This window comes from Lagenorhynchus albirostris, chromosome 2 (genome assembly GCF_949774975.1).
Source record: "Lagenorhynchus albirostris chromosome 2, mLagAlb1.1, whole genome shotgun sequence".
Taxonomy (NCBI): Eukaryota; Metazoa; Chordata; class Mammalia; order Artiodactyla; family Delphinidae; genus Lagenorhynchus; species Lagenorhynchus albirostris.
In genome coordinates, this window is record NC_083096.1 from 57,547,747 (window position 1) to 57,570,551 (window position 22,805).

A 22,805-nucleotide genomic window follows, 5' to 3' on the forward strand; every position below is an offset into this window, starting at 1 on the left:
ATTAAACAAAAAACCTGGCTTCGTTTAACCCAGTACTTTCCAAACTTACCCCTTTTCTTGGAGCACCTAGTGTTTGCATTAGAACAGGACGTTGTAATTGACAGAATGTTTTTGCATGTGTGTATTAATCTCATTTGACCATCCCAACTCCATGCAGAAGCCTAGAAATCACTATTTTACAGATGAGGAAACAGAATCATTGTTTAAGCAACTCCCTAAAAGTGAGAGAATTAGAAGTGTTCTGCCGTCTTCTGACTCCAAGTTAAAATCTTTAAGCATTTGATGTCTCACTTGCAAGGGGACAACTCCTAATTTTCCCCGTCTCCTGTACAAGCTGCTCTTTGATTTTATAAAAATATTTTCGCTAATTTCCCCCACGTGTTCTCTAAAAGTTACCTCCATTTTCTCTTTTTAACTGTTGTGTATTTAGGCCTAGCTTGGAGGCCAGGGTCACTGGAGTGGAGCAGGTGAGAGGGAGCAGCTGCAGTCAGAGAAGTGGAGGGGCCCCACCATATAGGGCCTTGTACGCTGTTTTCAGTACTTTAGCTTATACCCCAAAGTCTCAAATCTTATGAAATTTATTTTCTCCTTAAGGTGGTGAAGACTTATTCTGCTGAGAAGTAGAAGAGTACTTCTTCACTAAAAAAGATGCCTCCCAAGTTCAAGCGCCACCTAAATGATGATGATGTCACTGGTTCTGTGAAAAGTGAAAGGGTAAGTTCAGAATCTTAATCTTTAAAAAAGAAAGATTCAAAATATCTTTTCTTTCCTTTGTAAATAATTTGTTTTAGAATAATCTAATATTTATGGCTATATTCGAATCCTATTTGTTTTCTTCATAGTAAACATCAAAAAATATATGTTACTTAGATTGCGACTCAACCAAATTCTATTTCCATTATTGACCAAATTATGTTCCCAGCTTCTTTCTAGTCTTTCAAAGGGAATTTTATACAAATACACAATATCTTATTTAGTACTCTGGAGCCAAATGTGGTTGGAGTTCCTCAGAAATTTTCAGATTTTACAAAGGTAGTTAGTGCACATTATACAAGAGCCTTCTGGGGGTCTAGAGCAGCACCTCCAAACATATTAATATTTCTCAGTGGCATGTCTGATTATTCTAATTAAGTATATAAATTAGCTGACATCAATTCAGGTAAGATTTTCCTCCAAATGAGTTTTCACTCCAAAGCTTATAAAATCTCTTGGTTTTCAGAACTTTTTAGATTTTGGAATTGCAGATAAAGGATTCTTGTCCTGCAGTTGCCACAGAGTCCAGAGTAGCTTTTATATAATGTTCAATTTTTAGTTTATTTCAGAACATTCTGTGCAGGATTATATAAATCTAGAAATTATGCAGCATTTTGGAAGATAGCATTGATATGAGTATTGTAGATAGGCTACTTTTTTTTTTTTTTGATAGGCTACTTTTAGAATAAGTAATCAATAAGTATTTATTGAGGGAAGGAATTAGAGCTATTCTTTTTCATCCAGCAACCTAAAACCCTCCCTCACTTCCTATCTTCTTGCCATTCCTTTATTTTCTGATTCATGCAACAAATGTTTATTGACTACCTACTATGTGCTAGGCATTGTGCTAAAAACTAGAGGGCATGGTCTCTGCCCTTAAACAGCAGATAGTCTGTTTGACTTCATTTTACATGCTCCTTTTTTGCACAACCTTAGAACCTCTGTCTAACATCTTATGATTTAGGAGTATCTTGAAATACAGTACAGGAATCATTTGTCATCCCTTTATTCTAACTCTTTATTCAGTGTCTGTTTTTGTTTTGCTTGAAGGGGGATACAATCCACCAACAGACTAACTGCTAGTAAACTTTTTAGAATAAGCTTCATTTACTCAAAAATATAAAATATACAGTTTCAATCAGTTCTACTTCTAAGACCATAACTGTGTCACTTTCTTTTTACATTGTTGGTTGAATACTACCGCAATTTATTGTAAAAATAGGATATTAGATAGCAGAATTGAAAAAAAATTGGCTGTTTAAATAGAGTCCTCCTTTTGAATGTTTATCAGATCATGAAATTTGATAACTGATTGGTTCTAAGAATTTATAAATTACTTTTATAAAACTTTAAAAAATTTTGTTCCTCTTTCCTGTAACACTTTTCTGATAACAGCTTTATTGAGATATAATTAACATGCCATACAATTCACTCATTAAAAGTGTACAATTCAGTGGATTTTAGTAACTAGTATTTAGTACCAAATTGTGCAACCATCACCACCATCAATTTTAGGACACTTTCATCATTCCAAGAAGAAACTCTGTACTTTTTAGCAATCATCCCCCGTCCTCCTCATCCCTTCAGCCCTAGGCAACCACAAATCTATAGATTTGTCTATTCTGGACATTTTATATAAATGGAAGCATACACTATGTTGTCTTTTGTAAATGGCTTCTTAGCATAATGTTTTCAAAGTTCATCCATGTTGTAGTATGTATCAGTACTTCATTCTTTTTTATTGCTGAATAATATTCCACTATATGAATATACTACACTTTCTTTATTCATTCATCAGTTGATAGACATTTAGGATTATTTACACTTTTTGGCTACTATGAATACCACTGCTATGAATGTTCACATACAAGTTTTTATTTTCATTTCATTTCATTACATATGTTTTCACTTCTCTTGGGTAAATATCTAGTAGTAGAATTACTGGGTATTATAGTAACTCTATGTTCAACCTTTTGAAGAATTGCCAAGAGTGGCTGCACAATTTTTATATTCCCGTCCAGCTGTGTATGAGAGGTCTAATTTCTCCACATTTCTCCTCACCACCAATTTCTCCTCACCAACACTTGTTATTATCTGCCTAGTGGGTGTGAAATGACATCTCATTGTATCTCATTACCCTTTTTTGGTAATGTATCCCTAGCTCTTGTGTTTTTGTTCAGTGAATAAGTGTAAAGACATTCGTTTTCATTGTGTTTCTCATTGGGCAACTATAATAAACACACTTTAGTATCATCATCCTCTAAGGCAAATAAACTGTATTGTAAATGTAATGATTGTTACTTATTAGCTAGAAATATTTGTTGAAGGAAGTAATGTATCTTCCTGAATATTATTGACTTTGAACATGTTTTCATGTGGTCATTGGCCATTTCTTTTTCTGTTAGGAATTGTCTATTTCTCTTCTTTGATGATTTTTCTATAGTGTGTCTTTTTCTTACTAGTTTGTCAGTGATCTTTATATAAGATACCAGACCCTTTAGTCTGAAAGTATGTTGCAGATTTCTTTCCCAGCCTGTTACTTGTCATTTAACCTTGTGTATGATATTGTATGTTCTTTATGTTTTAAATTTTTATGTAATCAAATTCATGAATTTTTTTTCTTTAGAAATTCTGGGGTTGTTTGTGACTTAGGAATAATTTACTCATCTTAATAGTTAAATACTTATTTTATATATTTTCAGGCTTTGTAATTTCATAAATAAATGGATTTAAGGTCACATTTTCCTTTAGGTACTGCTGTGACCATACTCTACAGATTTTGTCTTGTAATGTCCCCAGTGTCATTGATTTCTAAATAGTTTGTTAGGTTTGCATTTACCTTTTAACATTTTAACAGAAGAGTGTTTTAAAATTTCCTTTTATTTGTTTTAATTTCCATTGCATTATGTCCAGAGAATGTGGCCTGTGTAATTTCTAGTTTGGGCTATTTATTAAAATTCTTTTATTGCTTATTAATTTCTTGGATATTTGAAAATAACATTTGCTGAGTACACAGTTCTGGATTATTTATTTTTTTGTCTTCCTGGTTTCTCCATCTTTGAAGGATATGTTAAAGCTTTCCTATGATTTTTGAATGTATCCATTTCTTCTTATAATTTGAGCAGCTTTTGCTTTATGTATTTTGAAACTATATTGTTACACATAAACATTCGTTGCTGTTAAATCTTGGTGGATTGTGCATTTTGTCATTGTAAAATCTTATTTGATAGTTTAATGCTTGTCCTAAAATAATCTCTTTATATTACTTTTGCTAACTCTAACATTCTTTTTGTTAGAATTTGATAATATATCTCTTTCATTTCTCTTTTTTCTTTCATCCTTTATTTGACATTTATTTTAGGTAAATTTCTTATAAACAGATATTGGCTGCAATTTTTTTGAACTCTAATCATGTGTAGTTTTTACTTTGAGTAGGAGCATTCAAACCATTCACATTTATTAAGGTAACTGATACATTTGGACTTTTTCTGTACTTGCTAGTCCCTCTGCTGGCAGTGAATGCTCTTCACCCTGATCTTTGGTTGGCTCTTTGTTATTGTTTGGATCTCAGCCTAAATTTCACCTTTTAAGAATGATTTTCCTTGACAGCCTAATCTTATTTAGTCACCCTGTCACTTTTTATCCCATCACTGTTTTAATTCTCTGCATAACATTCATCACCATCAGGTGTTTTTCTGTAAGAGTTCAGACCTTGTCTGTCTTGTCCAAAGCTGATGCTTGGTACTTAGAACAGTGCCTAGTACATAGAAGATGCTCAGACATAGTTGTTAAATGAATATTGAACACATCCTCTTTTCATTTTCTTACTCTTTGTGTATTATTTGTTATAATATATAGAGATAATGATATTCATTGTATTTCTTATGTTTTCCCTATTTTCCCTAACTTCTTTAGCTAGATGGATTATTTTTCCTCACTTTTTCCCTGCCCCCAGGACCACTAGGCAGTTAAAAATTTCCTCCCTTTCTTTCTCTTTCCCTCTCTATTTTTAATTAACTTTATATGTTAACAATAATGCTTAAATTTGTGTTCTCTCTCAACATGCCAAAAACTATGCCCCTCCACACTACTTTTTCATTCTAGGCCTCTTCCCACTTCTCCACTCCTCTCCCCACCAAGATGAGCATGTTACTTTGCTTTTAACCTCCTCATTTTACTCTCCACTTCCTGCTTTTGGGTTTTGTGAGAAAAGTTTTAGATTCTTGTAGAATTTTTCTTTATATTATGCATTTTTCTCTTTCAAGTTATAGTTCACAATCATCTTCCATTTAGATTTTTTTTTTTTCTTTTTTGCGGTATGCGGGCCTCTCACTGTTGTGGCCTCTCCCGTTGCGGAGCACAGGCTCTGGACGCACAGGCTCAGCGGCCATGGCTCACGGGCCCAGCCACTCCGTGGCATGTGGGATCTTCCCGGACCAGGGCACGAACCCGTGTCCCCTGCATCGGCAGGCGGACTCTCAACCACTGCGCCACCAGGGAAGCCCTTCCATTTAGATTTGACCACACATTTTATTAGATGTACTGAGTATGTCAATCTCCATCTTAAGATCTTTGTTCTGATTTAATTTTCTTTTTAGCTGGTGTAATTCCTTAAGTAGTTACTTCAGAAAAGGTACATGGGTGTTGTATTTGCTTCCTGTTGCTGCTTTAACAAATTACCACAAACTTAAAACAACACATATTTATTATCTTATAGTTCTGGTGACCAGAAGTCCAAAATGGATCTTGCTGGGATAAAATCAAGGCATTGGCAGGGCCATGTTCCTTCTGGAGACTATAGGGAAGAAGCTCTTTCCTTGCCTTTCCCAACTTTTAGAGGTTGCCTGACCTCCTTGCTCATGCCCCTTCCTGTATCTTTAAATCCAACAGGATGACATCTTCCAACCTCTGTCCCTCCCTCCCTCCCTCCCTCTCTCTCTCTCTCTCTCTCTCTCTCTGTCTCTCTCTCTCTCTCTCTCTCTCTCTCTCACACACACACACACACACACACACACACACACACACTTCTGCCTCTCTCTTTTTTAAGTACTTTTGTGATGACTTTGGGCCCACTATATTGATCTTCCAACCTCAAGATCCTTGATTTAATAACTTCTGCAAAGTTCCTTTTACCATTCAAGGAAACATATTCACAGGTTTCGGGGATTAGGATGTCGACATCTATGGGGAGCCGTTATCCGGCCTACAAGTTGTACACTGTTGGAGTTCTTGCATGCTGAAAAGGTCTGGGTTTTGCTCTTCTTCAGCCTCCTTTTGGAACTTTATATCTTCCCCTTTTGGGTAGAAGGTGAGACATTCCTCATTTTAATAAAAACAGTTGTATCTTATAAGGTAAAAGTATAAAGTTGTTTTTGTTTGGAAGTTCAAATATGTGTAGAGGGCTATTCGTAGGCCGAGTAGCTGTTAGGTGGACTGTGCCAGTTAATAAACCCTTGTCTCTCAGCTCCAAACCTACCTTCTATACTCTTCTCTCTGATGCTAGAGTTGGACTCTGCAGCTACATTTCTCCTTTGCCCCCAGCTTCTTCTTAGGTTCTGCTGATAGAGAGACACTGGAAAGCAGGGGGAGGAGGAAGGACTTGCCCCTCCCTGATTGCCTGCATCCCTTACTCCCATGCCAGCTTCAGTGACCTCTCTACCTTGTGGTCAGTCAAAGGATTCCGGGCTTATAAGCATTTTCTTAGAAAGTCTGCAGTGTGGTTCCATATCTTTTAGCTTCCAGTGAAGCACCTGTAATTACTCTTCCCTGTGTCTGGAAGCTTGGAGTTAAGAAATTTCACCAGGATAGAACTTGTTTCATTACTCTGCCCCTGACAGTTTGTAAGCCCCTTGGAATCTAAAAACTCAAGTCTTTTTCTTTTTTTGACAGAGAAATCTTTTGGAAGATGATTCAGATGAAGAAGAGGACTTTTTTCTGTAAGTTTTTTGTTTTTCTTTTTACAGCTTTATTGAGGTGTAACTGGCATACAATAAAATACATATAAAGTGTACAATAAGAGTTTTGGCATATCCACTGTACACCTGTGAAATCATCATGAAATTCAAATAGTGAACATAGCCATCACCTCAAAAGTTTCCTCAAACCTCTTTGTAATCTGTCACTCTCCCAGTCCCAGGCAGCCACTGATCTGCTCTCTATCACTGTGGTTTGTATTGCCTAGATTTTTTTTTGGAAGTGGAGTCATACAGTATGCCTTTTTTACTGGCTTCATTCACTTTGCATAATTATTTTGAGATTCACCCATGTTGTCGCATGCATCAATAGTTTGTTTCTTTTTATTTCTGAGTAGTGGTCCGTTGTATGAACATACTGCAATTCATTCACACATTCACTTATTGATGGATATTTGGGGTGTTTCTAGTTTTTAGCTGTTACAAATAAAGCTGCCATAAACACTCATGTACAGGTTTTGTGTGGACTTATGCTTTCATTTCTCTTGGGTAGATAGGAGTGGAATGGCTGGTGTATGTTTACAGCTGTTTCCCAAAGTTGTGTACCATTTTATATTCCTACCAGTACTGTATGGGGGTTCTAGTTGCTCCAGATCCTCATCAGCACTGCATATGGTCAGTCTTTTAATTTTAGCCACTCTTGTGGGTGTATAGTGGTATCCCATACGGTTTTAATTTGCATTTCCATAATTACAAATTATGCTGAACATCTTCTTTTGTGTGTATTTGCCATCCTTATATCTTCTTTTTATTTATTTACTTTTGGCTGTGTTGGGTCTTCATTGCTGTGTGCGGGCATTCTCTAGTTGCGGCGAGCGGAGGCTACTCTTTGTTGTTTCAGTGGCTTCTCTTGTTGTGGAGCATGGGGACTAGGTGCTCAGGATCCAGTAGTTGTGGCACATGGGCTCAGTAGTTATGGCTCGTGGGCTCTAGAGCACAGGCTTAGTAGTTGTGGCTCAAGGGCCTAGTTGCTCCGTGGCATGTGGGATCTTCCTGGGCCAGGGCTCGAACCCGTGTCCCCTGCGTTGGCAGGCGGATTCTTAACCACTGTGCCACCAGGGAAGCCCCTTATATCTTCTTCGATGATGTACATGTTAAAAATCTTTTGCCCATTTTTAAGTTTGTCTTATTAAGTTGTGAGTTTTTTACATATTCAAGATACAAGTTCTTTGTCAGATATATGTTTTACAGATATTTACTCCCAGTCTGTAATTTAATCTTTCCATTTTCATAACTGTGTCTTTTGAAGAGCATAGTTTTGATTTTGATGAAATTAGTTTATTAAATTTTTCCTTTCATTGTTTTTGTTTATTTAAGAAATCTTTGCCAAACCTAAAGGTTCTAAGATTTTCTTCTTTGTTTTCTTCCAAAAGTTTTATTGTTTTGACTTTGACATTTAGGTCTATAATCTAAGTTAATTTTTTTATATATGGTTGAGTTAAGGGTGAAGGATCATTTTGGGGGGGCCAGGGAGCATATGGATATCCAACTGTTCCACCACCATTTGATGGAAAGATTATCTTTTCCCTGTTGGATTGCCTTGATGCTCTGTCAGAATTAATTAACCTGGTCAATCCTTTGCAGTTTTGATTAGAAAGGGCCTCGGTTTTATTTGCAAAGTCAGGAAGGATGACATATCGTTGCAGGAGTTTTCTCTAGAGGCTCATACCTCCAGAAGGGTATGCCTGGGAGGAAACATTTACCTCCCACTTTGCTATAATGTTGTGGAGTTTTTTATAGAGGCTTTTTTTCCCCAAATAAAAAACATTGTATAAAACATTTTATAAAAAGTAATTGACAGCCATGAAGCAATTGGCAAAAAGAGCCTGCAGGATGGAAATCAAATCCAATAACAGGAAATAGTATCATTTTTGGCAGGAAAGTCAGATGAGGTGGGAAGATAATTTCCTACAGGTAACAAGGTTTCCAGAGTCAAAAAGCTAATTGCTTATAGTGCCAATTACAGTGAGAAGCCTTAGACTAGAGCAACAGCTACCTGTCAACAAAGGACTCAGTATTGAAAAGGTCAGATGCTTTGGCTAAACAAGTGATCACCCGAATGTAAGTGAGAAACAAAAACTTTTCAGGCTAACTGTACACACTGGAGGTTCACTCCCAAATAATGCTGTACATCTTCCAAAGGGCCTGACGACAAAACCGGCACACTACCACACCCTGTGGTTCTGTCTGTGTATTGAAAGGGAGACAGAGCTAATAAAATTTCTGAAATAATTTTTAAAAAATTAATCAACACGGGCTTCCCTGGTGGCACAGTGGTTGAGAGTCCGCCTGCCGATGCAGGGGACGCACGCAGGTTCGTGCCCTGGTCCGGGAAAATCCCACATGCCGCAGAGCGGCTGGGCCTGTGAGCCATGGCCGCTGAGCCTGTGTGTTAGGAGCCTGTGCTCCACACGGGAGAGGCCACAACAGTGAGAGGCCCACATACCGCAAAAAAAAAAAAAAAAAAAAAATTAATTAACACCTGTTGATTATTATGAACAATAATCCTGTTCATAGCAGGATTATTCATAATTGCCCAAAGGTGGAAGTAACCCAAGTGTCCGTCAGTGGAAAGATAGATAAACAAAATATGGTATGTACATACAATGGCATAGTACTCAGTATTAAAAAGGAAGGAAATTCTGACACATGCTACAACATGGATGAACCTTGAAGACATTAATTATGCTAAGTGAAAGAAGCTGGTCACAAAAGGATACATTTTACATGATTCTTCTTATCTGAGGCCTAGAGTAATCAAATTCATAGAGACACAAAGTAGAACGGAGGTTGCCAAGGGATGGGAGGAGGGGGAAATGGGAAATTAGTGTTTGATTGGTACAGAACCTATTCTTTTTTGAGTTTTATGGTTTTACCTTATTTTCTATCATCAGAAGATGGAAAATTACTTAAAACATCCAAAAATTTTAATTTTCAGATTATTAAAATGGATTGGTTTAAATGATACAACACTCGACTATAATGGAGAGATAATAATTTGAGAAATGTTAATATTTTCATAGACTCTTAAATTTCCCTTTAGTTATGTTGCTAAGTTTTAAGATGAGTAATCAAAAAACATACTTGAAAAATTTTAGTGTTTTGAATGGATTTTTCTCTACATCCATCCCCCAAATCAGCATTTCATTAGAGCCTAAATTCAAGGTAGTTGGACTTCTAGATAATTGATCATAAAGTTATTCATAGTCACTGGCACTTTAGTTTTATGGTATTTCAGAGTTTAATTATTAAAACTACCTGTGTATAACTAACAATTATATTAAAAGTGATAACATTCAGAAGAATTAAGTTGTGATGGCCTGCACTAAGTACCAATGAAGTACAGACATGGTTAAATATCATTAGGTTCCATCAGTACCAGTAATATGTGGTTCCTTATGATAAATGATCCATGTTTAGAATTCAGCAAGTGTGTGTGTTTTCTGTTTTGGGGTTTGTTTTAATGCTCTCATTAATATGTACTTGGTGTTTTGTTTTCAGAAGGGGACCATCTGGACCAAGATTTGGACCTAGAAATGAAAAAATTAAGCAGTAAGTTTGTGAGATGCTCATTTGTTTAAATGATTATCATATTTCTACAAGGACCAGGGGTTGGCAAACTACAGCATATGAGCCAAATCTGGCTGCCACCTGTTTTTGTAAAGTTTTATTGAAACACAGCCATTCCTATAGATATATTGGCTGCTTTCAAACTACAGTGACAGATTTGAGTAGTTGTGACAGAGACCTTATGGCCCACAAAATCTAAACTCTCTATTATCTGTCTGGCCCTTTACAGAAAAATTTGCTGAGCCTTGATGTAGACTAATATTACTACTAGGTTGTAAAAACCCAGTCATTCTTTTCATTTTCACAAAGTTACCTCTTAATTATAGCTAAGGAGATGCAATTCCTGGTTGTTGGTTTTCTTAATTTAATTATTATATATCAAATTCATTTATTTAGCATAATCTCAAGGTCTATTTTGGTTTTAAATCTATAGCTTGATTCCCATTTTCAGCATGATAATAAAAGTAATAGAATAGATTTAGTTTTCTGAAGTACAGTATCTTGTTTATATACTTCCAGAATTTGTTCATATCTATTACTTATCCTAATCCATTTATTGATCTAAGTTTTATGGCTCATTAATTTTCAGTTTAGAGCTTTTCTGTATATATTGTTGATGGTAGCTGGTGGATAATGCTGTAGTGAATGTATCTAACATTAGAATCATATGAGTCCTGGCAAGAAGGGAGAAGGAATGAATGGAGCAGTGAAATAGGCCCGGAAACTTACCGAGCTATGAAAGATAAACTGGAAGATAAACTGAATGGCCCAGGTTCAGGATCTAAGGAGGGGTAGTTGCTACCCTAAGTCTGGATATAGATGGCACATAGTGGGAAGGGTACTGTAATGGGATATCAAGTTATTGATGAGGGACTTTCCTGGTGGTCCAGTGGTTAAGACTCCACGCTTCCACTGCAGGAAGCATGGGTTCGATCCCTGTTGGGGGAACTAGGATCCCGCATGCTGCGTGATGTGACAAAAATAAATAAATAAATAATAAACCACAGTTTAAAAAAGAAAAAAGTTATTCATTAGATACTTGGGCTTTAGTCAGGTAGTGGTTGTTGTGTAGAAATAGGTCCACATTTATCCTGATCCTAGCTAATGGATTCTGTAATACAGAAGCAAGGTACCAACAAATTGATTTGACTACTAAATGGGATGTTTTCATTTTCTATTGCTGTATAACAAGTTACCCTGAACCTAGCAGCCTAACACAGCAAACATTCATCATCTCACATTTTCCATGGGTCAGGCGTTCAGTCACTGCTTAGGTGGGCCCTCTGCAGGGTCTCACAAGGCTGAAATTGAGGTGTCGCCAGGGCTTTGATCTCATCTGAAGCTCCTGAGTAAGCTCAGGTAGTTGTTGACAGGATGCACTTCCCTGCACCTGTACAACCCACAGTGCTTGCTTCTTCAAGGCCAGCAGAAGAGAGTCTCTGCTGCTTCAAGTGTCTGATTCAGCCAGTAAAGATACAATGAGCCACTGAGATTCAGACAGTTTATTACTCACATAGATTGTCAAAGGAAGAGTAGCCAAAGGTGCCAGCTCCCTGGGTTCTTGTCCTAAACACCAAAAATGATGATATCAAAATAGAGGGGCCCAGGTGGCTACAGTATGAAAAGTGAGATGCCCTATTACAAAGGAGCCAGTTCTCGCCTGCAGCTAAGTGGTTTTATAGTCTGCAGGTATATCCTGCTGAAAGCCTTATATGTCATCAGAACCTGGGAGGTGATAAGAAACTGTCTCATGACAATCTCCTAGGGGAGGTGGGGAGGTGAGTGGGAGATGGCCTCAGAAGCCACTCATCCTCATCTTTGGAAGGATCACAAGGCATTCAAGGTTGCGAGGATGCCATGGCAGAACGGTTGCCCTTCTGAGCCAGAGTGACTTCTCTATTCACCCACATATATACCTCAGCTGCCACAGGAGAAGAGGACTCCATTGATGACACACCTGTTTTTTTCCCTGCCAATGTGCTTCATTTCCTGTCTGACATCCTCTGCAGAGTGAGCCTGGTACTGAGTGTGGCCCAGAGAGTCTTTTGAGTATGACTTTCCAGCTGTACAGAAAGTCAGCTGACTTTCCAGCTGTACAGTTTTGTACAGTTTTGTACAGCTGTACAAAACCAGTGCCAGTTGTACAGAGTGGGCATTGCAGGATATGTCTGTGTTAGTAAGTGCCAAGCACACATGCACGTGAATGTGTATATGTGCATATTAAATTACCATAATGTTGGTGATCACAGAATTTTAGAACAGTAAGGCACTATTGAGGAAGTGTAATGGCTCTTACTCTAGAGCTGAAGGCTTATCATACGTACTCAGAAAATGGTCAGTCATCAAAACACACAAATTAACCTTTGGCACAACCCCATGAGTGTTCATCTAACCAGGGCATGACTCAGGCATGTGCCCAAAGTGGCCCCAAATGGTGGAGCACAACCTGCTACGCTACTTGCCCAAGGACAGATTCCTGGCATTTGTTTAGTAACTAAAATTGGGAGCACTGGTGAGTTTCTTTAAGGTGTGTTGTCACCGCTTAATGTGTAACGTTTCCATACAAGGTGGTTTTTTTTTTTTTCTTCCCGGTACGCGGGCCTCTCTGCCGCAGTCTCTCCCGTTGCAGAGCACAGGCTCCGCGCGCGCAGGCCCAGCGGCCATGGCTCACTGGCCCAGCCGCTCCGCGGCACGTGGGATCCCCCCGGACCGGGGCACGAACCCGCGTCCCCTGCATCGGCAGGCAGACTCCCAACCACTGCGCCACCAGGGAAGCCCCAGGGTGTTTTTTTGATGTGTGGATCAGCAACATTGTTGCTTTGTCTGCATTTGATTGACATGTTGATAGCAGATTAATCCCAGTGTCACTTTCTTTTTTTAATTGAAGTATAAGTTGATTTACAATGTTTAATTTCAGGTGTACAGCACAGTGATTCAGTTGTACATATATATGTATTCTTTTTCAGATTCTTTTCCATTATAGGTTGTTACAAGATATTGAATATAGTTCCCTGTGCTGATACAGTAGGTCCTTTTAATGGGTTCTTTAGTATTCCAATGTCACTTTTCAGGGAAGATTTTTGGGAAAGATTTTAAATAGTCACATGCCTATATAAAAAATTTATGATTCTCTTTGGAATGTTTCCTTTGCTTTTAAATTAAATAGTAGCATTATAAATGCCACTCCAATGAATTGTAGACATTCTCTGCCACAAGTAGGAAATCTCCTATCTATAGCCTTGGTCCAGCAAGTTTAACTTTATTCCCCCAAGGAATGTTCTATGATGAACAGATACACATATATACACATATATATGTATATATGTACATATATACTATATGTGTATATATATAATTGCAAAAATACAGCATATATACTACATATAGTATATATGTATGTGTGTGTATATATATATATGTGCAAAAATACAGCATATATTTAAAACTTTTTGTCAACAGTACCTTAAGAGGCCACAAGATGGGGGTGTTAACTGTGAAAATAAATATTTTCTTTATAAAATAACAGATGAGTGTGTGTTGCAGAGCATGAGCTTTTTTTTTCCTTAATGGAAGAACACTGACATTAAACACATGCTAAGTGTTAGGAACCGTGCTAAGTGTTTAAAACACACTTGTCACATCTAATTCTCATAAGGGAAAGATTATCATCTTCATTTCAAAGGTGAGAAAATATGAGGCTCAAAGAGGCTTGCAAAATGACTTGCAAAGCCACATACATAGTAAGTGATAACGCTGAATTGCAAACCCAGATCTGTCTGTGTCCAGAGCCTGGCCTCTCTACACTATACCACGCGGCTTCCCTGTAGTGGTGATAATTAGAATAGAGACATCTCAGGAACACAAGTGCTGTCAGACTCTAAGCAGGATTTAAAACAATGTTAAGGGCTTCCCTGGTGGCGCAGTGGTTGAGAATCTGCCTAATAATGCAGGGGACACGAGTTGGTCTGGGAGGATCCCACATGCCGCGGAGCAACTAGGCCCGTGAGCCACAACTACTGAGCCTGCACGTCTGGAGCCTGTGCTCCGCAACAAGAGAGGCTGCGATAGTGAGAGGCCTGTGCACCGCAGTGAAGAGTGGCCCCCGCTTGCCACAACTAGAGAAAGCACTCGCACAGAAACAAAGACCCAACACAGCAAAAATAAATAAATAAATTACTAAAACAATGTTAAAATGTCTTTTCTCTACATGTCTTGATATTTTCCTGGGTATGTTCTCTCTTGTGTCCTTTCTTCTACTATATGACTCTAACAGGAAATGATATCTCTAATATCTCAATATAATGATATCTCTACTATATGACTCTAACAGGAAATAAATCTCCACCCCCTCCTTCAAAAACTTGCTTTTTCTTTGAGTTCTTAATTTTCTATTTCAGTTAATGACCATCATCTACATCTACTCAGTTGCTCAAATTATAAATCTAGAAGTTCTCTACCCTTTTCTTGCCCCAGCTCCATCACCCATATCCAGGTAATCATTGGTTCCTGAAATATCCCCTCCTGTTATTCCTTTAGCCTAGAACTTTCCCACCATCCATCACCTTTTTTACTCTGCCCAGTTCACTCTTAACCTCTCAAAACTCAGCAGCAGGATCTTGATGCCATCTCTGGTCCAGGCTGGATTCATCTAGGCTGCACGACTGATACCATGTGTTTCCTTCCATTATGGCACTTGACACATGGTAATATAATCGTAGCTACCAGTGTTCCCCACTAGAGTGTAATCTTGCTGAGGATCAAAACATTCACATCAGTATCCTCAATGCGTAGGATAATAATAACTCCTTAATATATATTTTTGAATAAATGAAATACTTAATTCAGATCAGAAAATATTTGTTGAATGCCTATTTTCTACTAGGCACATTTCACATGACCTGGGAAACAGATGAGTGGGACAATCTCTGTTTTTAAGGCATTTACAGTATAATAGTGAGGATAAGACCAACATAAAATAGAAATCAAAGTATTGTAACTACTATGAAAATATAAAAAATCATGGGGAAATATGTTTTCACTTTTAAAAAAAATATTTATTTATTTATTTGGCTGTGCCGGGTCTCAGTTGCGTCACTTGGGATCTTCATTGTCACATGCAGGATCTTTAGTTGCAACTTGCTGGATCTTTGGTTGTGGCATGTGGGATCTAGTTCCCTGACTAGGGATCGAACCTGGGCCCCCTGCATTGGGAGTGTGGAGTCTTAACCACTGGACCACCAGAGAGGTCCCTTTCCACTTGTTTTTTTAAAAATTATCCTTTATATTAAAGTAAATAAGTAGATGATTTTCTTTTTTTTTTCTATAAAAGTTGTGTTCTGGGCATGAAAATATCTTGAAATATAGAAGCACAGTCATGAGATTTTCCGTTATCTTAAGATTGAATGACAGTTATACAGTAGCTGGATTAAGAGGGTTATACCAGTGGATAGTAATATGTGAAGGAGAAAGTAACAGTAATTTATTAATCACTTGGCAGGAAAAATTAAAATGTTGGGTGGTTTCCATTAGCCATAGAGATTACATGTGTGTCATGTTGTTGAGGTAATAGCCCTAGGTTTATCATAATCTAGTAAGACTTAATCTGTAATTTTATGAATTCTATTCCAATTAATCTGCCTGTATTATTCATGGAGTCTTGCTTATAGGGATTCTGGGACCATAATGATTCCTTCAGTTATTTTGGTTTTGTTTTAAAATCACATGTAGTATAGGTATATTAATATCCATAATAGCTATAATCTGATTATGTGTAGGTGCTGCCGTACATTCTGTCCATTTCCACTGTGCTGCACCTTACTTTAGGCTATTATCTCTTGCATATGATGGAAAATAACTACCTAGGAATTTCAAGATTGGCCCTTGATAAACAATAGCTCTGCTTCCATTATAGTTAAATGGAGACCTCTACATTCTTATATCTGCCTTATAACTCTTTCTTAAGTAGCTGGATGTGCTTTGCAGGACTTATACCCAAACTGTTCACTTATTCAGCTGTTAAGTATTAAGTGCATACGCTTTCCCAAGCAATGTTACAGGTACTGGGGCTACAAAAGTGAACAAAGTAGGCAAGGTCTCTGCATTTGTTGAACTTACCTTCTAATGGGGAGAGACAGGAAATAAGCATGTAAATAAATAAATACTTTCGCTTAGTGTTAAATGCTGTAACAATATACAGTAATGGGTTAGACACAGACTGTTAAACAACTCTGAAGGTTAATGAAGTGCATTCATTGCACATTTAAGCATACGTTCCATGAGAGCCACAATTATTGTCTGCTTCGTTCAGTATTGTTTTCCTAGTGCCTAGAACAGTACATAGTAAGCTCTTCTTAATTATTTATTGACTAAATTGCCTAAGTATTTGTGCCATTGTTCTTGTATAAGATTTTACATCTTTAGCTGTCTGCTTAGGAGTTGCAACAAGACCTCTTAGACACTTGGGGGCTCTTTCAGATCTGTGTGGGCAGAAGGGAATTCTCCATGTCCCACTTTAGTTGTGCTTCAGTTTTATACAGTTTAGTAGAATAGTGTGTGAGAGGCACAGAACTCTAGGAAGCTATGATGAACCCTGAAGTCTATGTGTGGATAATCAGTGGGTGCTTTTAACATGGGAGGGGGGGTGACTATCATCAAACGTAGTAATTCTACTTGAATCTGAGGATGCTTCTTACGAACCCGTATGTGTCTAAATGGGCCTTCATTTGTTTTTAAAGCAAACTTTTTGAAGATATATCTTCGTGGCAGGGAAGGGATAGAACTCTTTTTCAAAATTACACATGTCCTGCCTTACTCCCAACTCACTATAGAGTAGAGGGGCAGTGAGGAGATGTGTATTGTGAAATTTTTTTAAAAGCTTCCTAGGTGATATTTGATAAATTGATACACTTCCCCGACTAGAAAGAATAATTGCATATCCTTATTTATTTAAAACATATATCTACTTATAGTTGCTAGTAATCCACTTTAAACAGTTTTTATATTTTAAACAGTTTTTGAGTTATAAGAACTGTGAGTTCATTTTATTTCTCCTTTTAAATATTGCTCTGGCATGACTTATTCCATAAACTAATTTAAGGTAACATTTTGTCAAATGATTGAAGTAACAGGGGAAAACTAGACATTTGTCAAATGATTGAAGCGACAGAGGAAAACTAGACACTTAATCATTTCTATGTTTATGTACTCTGGGGGTAACTTCTGAGTGAGAGTAGGCAGCTGAGGTCCAATTATTAAATTTTTGAATTTAGTTTAAATCTTCATTGAACATGGGACTTCCCTGGTGGCGCAGTGGTTAAGAATCCGCCTGCCAATGCAGGAGACATGGATTTGACCCTGGTCCGGGAAGATCCCACATGCCGCGGAGCAACTAAGCCCATGCGCCACAACTACTGAGCCCATGCACCTAGAGCCCATGCTCTGCAACAAGAGAAGCCACTGCAATGAGAAGCCCGCGCACCACAACGAAGAGTAGCCCCTGCTCATTGCAACTAGAAAGCCCGTGCGCAACAAAGACCCAATGCAGCCATAAATAAATAAATTTATTTAAAAAAAAAAATCTTCACTGAACAGTCTGAAGTTTGGTTGGAACAGGCTCTCATCACCTGATATAAAGAAGAAAATCATATTTTCATTTTGAAGAACAACCAAAAATGTTTCCTCTTTGCTCCTTCGTGGGTGCTTCAAAACCCTCCCAAGTGTTGCTCATTGTTTTAAACCCTGTTTAAGAGGAAACTGATGAGCTGTGAAGAGTTATACCCACTGAGCCTTAGTGTCCTAGAGCATACTGTACCTTTCCATTTTGGAAACTGAATATTTTTCATAGGCTTCTAACATACCTGGGCAAACTTTTGTTAGCCTTAGTGTGTGAACTATATGTATAGCAAAAGTAGCTTATAGCTGTGTCTATGTGATGCCTCAGTGGCCTATTGAAAAGAAAATGAAACGGATTATGTAGAGTCAAGCTATTTGACTAAATTCTGCAGTTACTGAGCATTCTGACAGTATATTTAATTTGAAGAAACAGGGTTAAGAATAAACTATAAGTTAAATATTACTTTATTTGTATCATGTTGTCTTTTAATTGCCTGAGTAATCAAGCCCACAAATGGAAGGACTGTTGCTACAAGCCTTAAACTTAAACATTTTAGAGTTGAATAACTCTGAGAACTTGCTGTTTTCTATCATGTCTAATGAAAGTCTCAAAAACTGTAAAATTCTCAAAAGAATGCATTATTTTTTAATCTTTTTTTTTAAACTAGTGTTCAGAACCAGGTGGATGAAGTCATTGATGTCATGCAAGAAAATATTACAAAGGTAATAGAAAGAGGGGAGAGACTAGATGAACTACAGGACAAATCAGGTACAGATACTTCATATAATTCTTGATGTTATAAATCTGTATTTTGATAGTTTACTTCTTGCATTTTTCTAGCCAAAGTTTAGGAATCTTGACTTAGGAAAAATGGCATTTATGGTTTTAATGTTTTTAACTTTAGCTCTCTTTACTTTATTTTTTTTATATACAATTTATTTTATTCAAGGATAGTTGATTTACAATGTTGTGTTCATTTCTACTGTACAGTAAAGTGATTCAGTTATACATATATATATATATTCTGTTTCATATTCTTTTCCATTATGGTTTATCACAGGATATTGAATATAATTCCCTGTGCTATACAGTAGGACCTTGTTGTTTATTCATTCTGTGTATAATAGTTTGCATCTGCTAATCCCAAACTCCCAATCCATCCTTTCCCCCACCCCGCCACCCCCCACCCTTGGCAACCACAAGTCTGTTTCCTATGTCTGTGAGTGTTTCTGTTTCGTAGATATGTTCATTTGTGTCATATTTTAGATTCCAAATGTAAGTGATATCCTATGATATTTGTCTTTCTCTTGCTGACTTACTTCACTTAGTATAATAATCTCTAGGTCCATCCATGTTGCTGCAAATGGCATTATTTCACTCTTTTTTCTGGCATAGTATTCCATTGTAATATGTACCACATCTTCTTTATCCATTCATTTGTTGATGAACATTTAAGTTGTTACTATGTCTTGGCTATTGGAAATAGTGCTGCAGTGAACATTGGGGTGCATGTATCTTTTTCAATTATAGTTTCCTCCAGATATATGCCTGGAAGTGGGATTGCAGGATCATATGGCAACTCTATTTTTAGTTTTTTGAGGAACCTCCATACTGTTTTCCACAGTGGCTGCACAATTTACATTCCCACCAACAGTGTAGGAGGGTTCCCTTTTCTCCACACCCTCTTAAGCATTTGTCATTTGTAGACTTTTTAATGATGGCCATTCTGACCGATACAAGGTGGTACCTCATTGTAGTTTTGATTTGCATTTCTCTAATCATTAGAAATGTTGACCGTCTTTTCATGTGCCTGTTGGCCATCTGTATGTCTTCTTTGGAGAAATGTCTATTTAAGTCTTCTGCCCAGTTTTCAGTTGGGTTGTTTGCTTTTTTGTTATTGAGTTGTATGTAGCTCCCTTTGCTTTGAATCATCTTATTGTTGTATTATTTCTTTAATTGATCAGTTGAGAATGGAAAGATTAAAAATTCATTGTTGAAGAGTTAGATTATTTTTTTCTTTTGTCCTGTTACGTTGATGTGCTTTGTATTTCTCCTGATCTCAGGGAGGATAGGTCTAATCACTTCTTTTCAAACTTATTTCACACATATCTAATATTTTTATCTTATGCTTTCTCTGATGACTTAGTAACATTTCTTTACTGACAAATGTTAGTCTCTGTTCTTATAACAGTCCATGGCACTTATTAGGCACTCACATATTTTTTAGATGATGAATGGCTGAGTGAATATCTGATTAATCCTTGACAGACTTTTTTAACCAAAAAACTTAAACACTTAAAAAATATATTGTTTTGCTTCAAAATCAGTCACTTTTGATATCTTCTAAGAACCTAGCCTTCTCCATGTGTAAATTTTTTTTTCTATAGTTGTGCCAAGTATTTGAATTTTTAAAGAGTATTTCTACCAGAATTCATAAGTTTATTTGAAAGCATTGAGGCCCTGGGAAGACTTCTCTTACTCTTATTGTAAAAGTGGATTGAGCAAACTGACCTGCAGCCATTTTTTACTTTTTGTTTTTTTTTTTTTTTAGAATACAGAATGCCAGAGTTTGTGGATAGAGGAAAGGAAAGATGTTTTCATGCTTAAAAGGGAATAGATTTGCAGAAGTAGAAATTAATGTTTTCTTGTCTTTGTGTGACTAGATAAGAGTGCTGTTATGTTGATTAATCCTTCTCTCCATCCTCTATGTGATATAGAAAGCCTGTCGGATAATGCAACTGCTTTTAGCAACAGATCCAAACAACTTCGAAGGCAAATGTGGTGGCGTGGATGCAAAGTAAGTAAATTGGAAGATATTGGATAGGTCTGTCAGCATATCCAGTGGTATTCAAAGACATGAAGAAAAAAGGGCCTCTAGGGGATAAGCTCTGTGGGGAACGGGACTACAGCTGTCTTGCTTATTATTATATCTTCTGAACCTGGGACATGGTGGAACTCAGTAAATATTTGTTGAATTAATATCTTATGGGTCAGAAATAACTAAAGGAATCAAGCAGTGCCTAAAAGGATGTTTTCATGGATTTCTTCTTAGAGAGTAATCCACATTTTATTAATAATTTAGCTTCCTCTAGATTTATCTTGTAAGAAGTATTAACTTGTAATTTATTTTTAGTACCTCTTTGGAGCAACCTATAGCATTACATAGAGATATTTAAAAGACAGAAAGCAAGCCAGAGAAAAATACAATTTTCTGTTGGATGGAGAAAAAAATAAAAGCAGTTTAATGTGTCAGAATCCATATGGCAAATGGGGCTAAAAGAAAGTCCCACTGTCCCTCATTATTCCAGAGAAATAAGATACAGTCTTATGCCATACCACCCTCAACCTGCCTGATCTCAGAAGCTAAGCAGGGTCAGACCTGGTTAGTACTTGGATAGGAGAAATAAGATATAAAAGAAAAATTTGTCATTTTTGGCTTTGTTGAAAACCTTGGATATACCACATTGTTTTTAGTCTCTCATTTTCAAGTTTAGCAATAACTTTCAAAACTTGATGTGGACATATGCCAAGGATTTCATTCAAGAGTTGCCTTGGATTTGCTTATTTCTGTCTGTTGACCTGTTGAATCCTCTTACTTTCAGAAGTAGAACTTAGGGAAAGAAACAAGTTTCATTGCTCCTCTTATGTAGAATTTAAATTTTCTGTTTTTCTTTAATGAATAAATTTTCTATTTCTATAGAAATTTTCTATCCTGCAGACTAGTTTGGAAGAACAAAAGGTCCGTGAGCTACCTCCTCTCCCCACATGACTCATTCATGTGGCCATTAACAAAATGATAATGTGCATTTTGCCTAGCTTTTTTTTAGCTATATCTAAAGAGTTTCATTTTGTACTTTATGGGGTCCACATCAAAGGAATAGTATGCTTTTAAGGGGAAAAATTGAATTCTATTTTTAATTTATATTTTTAAATAGTCTCTATATCACTACCATTTTCTTGATTAACTTCATAATGATTATTTGGGAAGAGCTAAGGAAAGGGATATAGGGACAGAAAAGAGATCAGAGGTTGCCAGTGGCTAAGGATGGAGGGGTGGAGATTGACTACAGCAGGGCATGAGGGAACTTTTTGAGTGATGAAAATGTCTTATGTTTGACTATGAAGGTGATGGTTGACAACTGTATGTATGTCAAAACGCATCAAAATGAACTTTAAGAGGGTGAATTTTATTGTATGTAAAGTATATTTTAATAAACCTGACTTTAAAAATAAGTAAGTGAACAGAATTATCCAATGGGTGAGGAGAGAGAATCAGTGACACCTCTCAAGTATCTTATGGGGCTCTGAGGCTCTTATGTGTTTAATGAGAAACAGATTTTTGTCTATGTTGTTTGGAAGAAGAGAACTTTGTACATGCATGAATACATTGCTGCCATTTTTGGTTGTAAACGTTTCCTAGCCAGCGTTAGAAACTCCGTTTACTTAGGTATTTTAAAATTGGTATTGATATTTCCATTTAAATCTTCTAAATGTTAACGCTAGCACAAATTAACAGGGCAAATTAAGATATATTTTTGGTAAAGTTGAAAAGCTATTGTAAAATTCCACATTACTTTAGAAATGTTTTCAGCTTAAAAAAAAGATGCAGAGCTTCCATATATTCTCTGGATCACTTGGTCACTAAAGTACTTTACAGTGTAAAGTACTTTCTACATTTTTTGGTTATCATAATTAATAATTTTAATAGGCACCTGGTATTCAAATTGGAACGCCTCCATGTATTCTCTTGGTCACTTTGTTCTCATCATGAGTGTAATGCCACTAAAATGCAGCCAGTAGTTTTATTTTAGAAACATTTCATTAGCTACTTCTAGTTGCTGTTTGTGATATTCATCAGAGTGTTTTATGTGTTTATAATAACTGGGTATCTTTTTTCT

General features: G+C 36.9%; 1 protein-coding gene across 6 annotated transcripts in view; it reads left to right on the plus strand.

Annotated features, from left to right (window-relative positions):
• Positions 1–22,805, plus strand: part of VAMP4 (vesicle associated membrane protein 4) — a 30,292-nt gene that overhangs the window by 2,381 nt on the left and 5,106 nt on the right. For 4 of the 6 annotated variants that reach the window (XM_060133220.1, XM_060133246.1, XM_060133229.1 and 1 more), the window contains 5 exons: positions 595–714; positions 6,643–6,689; positions 10,227–10,277; positions 18,575–18,675; positions 20,625–20,704. In XM_060133220.1, the coding sequence (XP_059989203.1) occupies positions 649–714; positions 6,643–6,689; positions 10,227–10,277; positions 18,575–18,675; positions 20,625–20,704 (345 nt within the window). In that variant the 5' untranslated portion in view covers positions 595–648. Of the gene's footprint in view, positions 1–591; positions 715–6,642; positions 6,694–10,226; positions 10,278–18,574; positions 18,676–20,624; positions 20,705–22,805 lie in introns of those variants that run through there. The other 2 variants (XM_060133237.1, XM_060133261.1) reach the window with 2 other exon arrangements.